General features: G+C 57.4%; 1 protein-coding gene across 1 annotated transcript in view; it reads left to right on the top strand.

Annotated features, from left to right (window-relative positions):
- Window positions 1-174: 174 nt before the first annotated feature.
- The window catches only part of LOC122546941 (dedicator of cytokinesis protein 5-like), a gene marked incomplete at its 3' end in the record, with an annotated part of 17,222 nt that continues 14,390 nt past the window's right edge, over window positions 175-3,006 (top strand). Inside the window, exons 1-5 of the mRNA XM_043685549.1 lie at window positions 175-279; window positions 573-701; window positions 1,477-1,571; window positions 2,056-2,134; window positions 2,262-2,494. Coding sequence (XP_043541484.1) covers window positions 175-279; window positions 573-701; window positions 1,477-1,571; window positions 2,056-2,134; window positions 2,262-2,494 — 641 coding nt within the window. The remainder of the gene's footprint in view (window positions 280-572; window positions 702-1,476; window positions 1,572-2,055; window positions 2,135-2,261; window positions 2,495-3,006) is intronic.

Raw genomic sequence — 3,006 nt, 5'->3', positions numbered from 1 at the left:
GTAATAAACACCGGGCCCGGCCAGGGGCAGACCCACGCCCTGCTGGTGCACGGAAATGATCTGGACCCGAACTTCGACCAGGAGGTTGGGCTGGGAATCTGAGTCATTTTTCGGGATCGGGCTGTAACCAGGGAATTCTGTGACTCTCAGATCCGAACAGCTGTCGAACACCAAATGCGCCTTGACCTGAAGGAGTACAAGGGGTTTATCGAGAATGAGATTTTACTGGCATTGGCACAAATGGACAAGCCAAGTCAAATCTTCGACTACCTCTACCTGGTGAGTGTCTCTCGCTCTCTCTCTGCACCTACACTGTCTCTCTCTCTCTCTCGCTCTCTCTCCCCCCCCTCCCCCCCACGGGTCCATTTCCCCACACACCTCATTTCTTTTCCCACCGCCCCCTTACCAAAATGTCCGACGGTGTTACACGTTGGGGCAGGGTGGGGTTGGAGGGTCACGCGATCCAACATAAAACCTAAACCATTCCATCTCCCAACCCCTTGACGTTCCATCTCCCCGGTCACTGGGTGACGCCCTTTTCCTGCATCGGCCACCCCGGGAGTTTCCGGAAGGCTAACCTCCCCCTTCGGCTCCCCCTACAGGGCCCGTTTGTCGCCTGCATGATCGCCATTTTGAACCAGATGGACGACCACCATTATGCGCGCTACATCAACACCTTCAAGACCCGCCATGACATCATCGTAAGTCACGCTCCCCTCCCCCCCAGGACCCCCATCCGCCCTCAAAAGAACAGGCCGTTCGGCCCATCGACTGCCTGAGGAGGAAGAACCAGCCGCAGAAAGGGGGGGGTGTGGTCACCGTCAAGAGAGTTCCCCTTTAAGGACTGCTAGAGGGCCCTGCTTTGCACGAAACGCCCTCCCAAGGAGTTAAGCTGCAGATTAGGAGACCCCTTTCGGTCAGAGGGCGCTCGTCGTGGGTGGGGGAGTCGTCCTTACTGTCCTTCGTGAGCTGCTCGCCGCTTTGTGGGATCTTGCTGTGCATGGATTGCAGGCAGGGGCTCCCAACGGCAGAAGGGCGCTAGCCAAACACACCTCCTCTCACTGTGCGTGCAGGAGTGGGTAGCCATCTTCCTGGAGGCGGCCATATTTACCCCCCCACACCTTCCCCTTTTCCCTCCTTGTGTGCTATCCAGGTCTGTTTTAGATTCCACTGTGGGGATCTGGTGTAGGACCAGGCCCCGGTAAAGACGGCTGGATCGCCTCCCCGATTGTGTCAAAAGGTTGCAGTGCCGTGCAGCTGGCAAACGGGCTTGTACCAGCAGAGGGAGTCTGCCCAATGCCGGGCGGGAGTTAGAAAGAGCAGACGCCATTTTGGAGCTGCCGTTGCTCGAACCTGGGACGTCCTGACTCCCAAATCTCCGCGGTAACCGGCGATGCCGAAGTGGCCGCCCCACCCCACCCCACCCCCTTTCCCCTGCAGCCTTTGACCTGCGTGTTTTTTTAAATCTTATCCCAGGACTTCCTGATGGAGACGTTTATCATGTTTAAGGACCTGATCGGGAAGACAGTGTATCCGTCGGATTGGATGGTGATGAACATGGTGCAGAACAGGTAGGGATTACTCCCCAGGGAGGAAGGAGCGGCTTCCGGCTCCGATCCTGGGATATCGGTCCGGATCCTGTGAAATTTCTCCTCCTTTCCTCCTCCCCCCACCTTCACTGCTCAGAAAGAAAATCGGGAAGGGGCCCGATGCTCCAGATACCAATTCCCAGTCCTGCTTTGGCAAATCCGGAAAGCTCCCACTGTTTGGGCAAGGCTTGTCAATTGGATTCCAAGTGCGCCATCGCACCAAGAGAAACTCAGTCGAAGCCACGCCCTGTAGGCCAGGGAGCCAATAGTCCACCCCCTCCCGCTGCTTCCTCCGCGGCAACGCCTCGTCCAACCGCGGCTGACTCGGGTTGGTTGGAAATTTGGCATTCTCGCACGGGTCCTGACGACTGCGAGACATGAAGCTCAGTTCCCCCAGCCTCCTTTTAGCTTACGGCTCAGCTGAAGGGGCGCTCCGTGAGTGGTGTTCTTTCTATCTCCCCTGTAGGGTCTTCCTCCGCGCCATCGATCAGTTTTCAAGAGTGCTCACTCGCCTCTTCCTCGACCTGGCCAACTTCGAGTTGCAGGTGAGTCCCCGGATTGGGGCGGTTGGGGTGGGGGCGGGGAAGGGGGAGAGGATTTCACCCCAAGCGATAAAGTTACCGGGTGGGGCTTCAATTCGTTTTCACACGCACCTCCACACAACCCCCTCAGGCGCTATTTCAATGCCGGGTCTCCCTGGTAGACCCACGCCATTTTCTTTGCCACGGTCTGGCGAAAACGGTGGACCCGCCCATCGTGGCGCCGCCATCACCTCGCTGCACGCAAAGATGGCCGCTGCGACGCCATGACACCTCGGTCTCCCCACCGACCCCTCGGGGAATTTGGACTTCAGAGCAGTATTACAAGGTCTCGGCACTCAGCGGGAACTTTCCAACCTCTCATTCGTTCGTCAAATCTCCCAATTCAGTCAGCAGCGCTCGTTTACCCGGTGGGACTCGATGCAATTCTTCCATGCTCCTGCCATTACGCAGCCCTACACTAGAGATTCCACATTGGTTTTCATCCAGGCCAGTGAGGAGCGTTCCGTCACACTCCGGACTTGTGTCTTATGGGACAGGCTCTGGGGATTCAGAAGGGGAGTTACTCGCAGCAGGATTCCTAGCCTCAGACCTACTCTGATAGGCCTCTACAAGGGTTGGGCCAGATTATTTATCTGGAGAGTCGATAAATTATAAGTTAACGCAACTGTAAAATAATTGTAAAAGTAAGATTCAAAATAAGGGGAAAAGACACTGAGGGAAATCCTTTCCCTGTACGCAGCCCTTTCCATTTGTTCCCATTCAGTTTAATCCCCTTCGGAATACACACTCCACCCGCATTCGCCTCCCCCCCCCCCCCCCCCCCCCCCCCCCCCCCCCCCCCCCCCCCCCCCCCCCCCCCCCCCCCCCCCCCCCCC

This window comes from Chiloscyllium plagiosum, unplaced genomic scaffold (assembly GCF_004010195.1).
Source record: "Chiloscyllium plagiosum isolate BGI_BamShark_2017 unplaced genomic scaffold, ASM401019v2 scaf_6158, whole genome shotgun sequence".
Classification (NCBI taxonomy): Eukaryota; Metazoa; Chordata; class Chondrichthyes; order Orectolobiformes; family Hemiscylliidae; genus Chiloscyllium; species Chiloscyllium plagiosum.
This window is presented reverse-complemented; position numbering and strand designations above follow the sequence as displayed.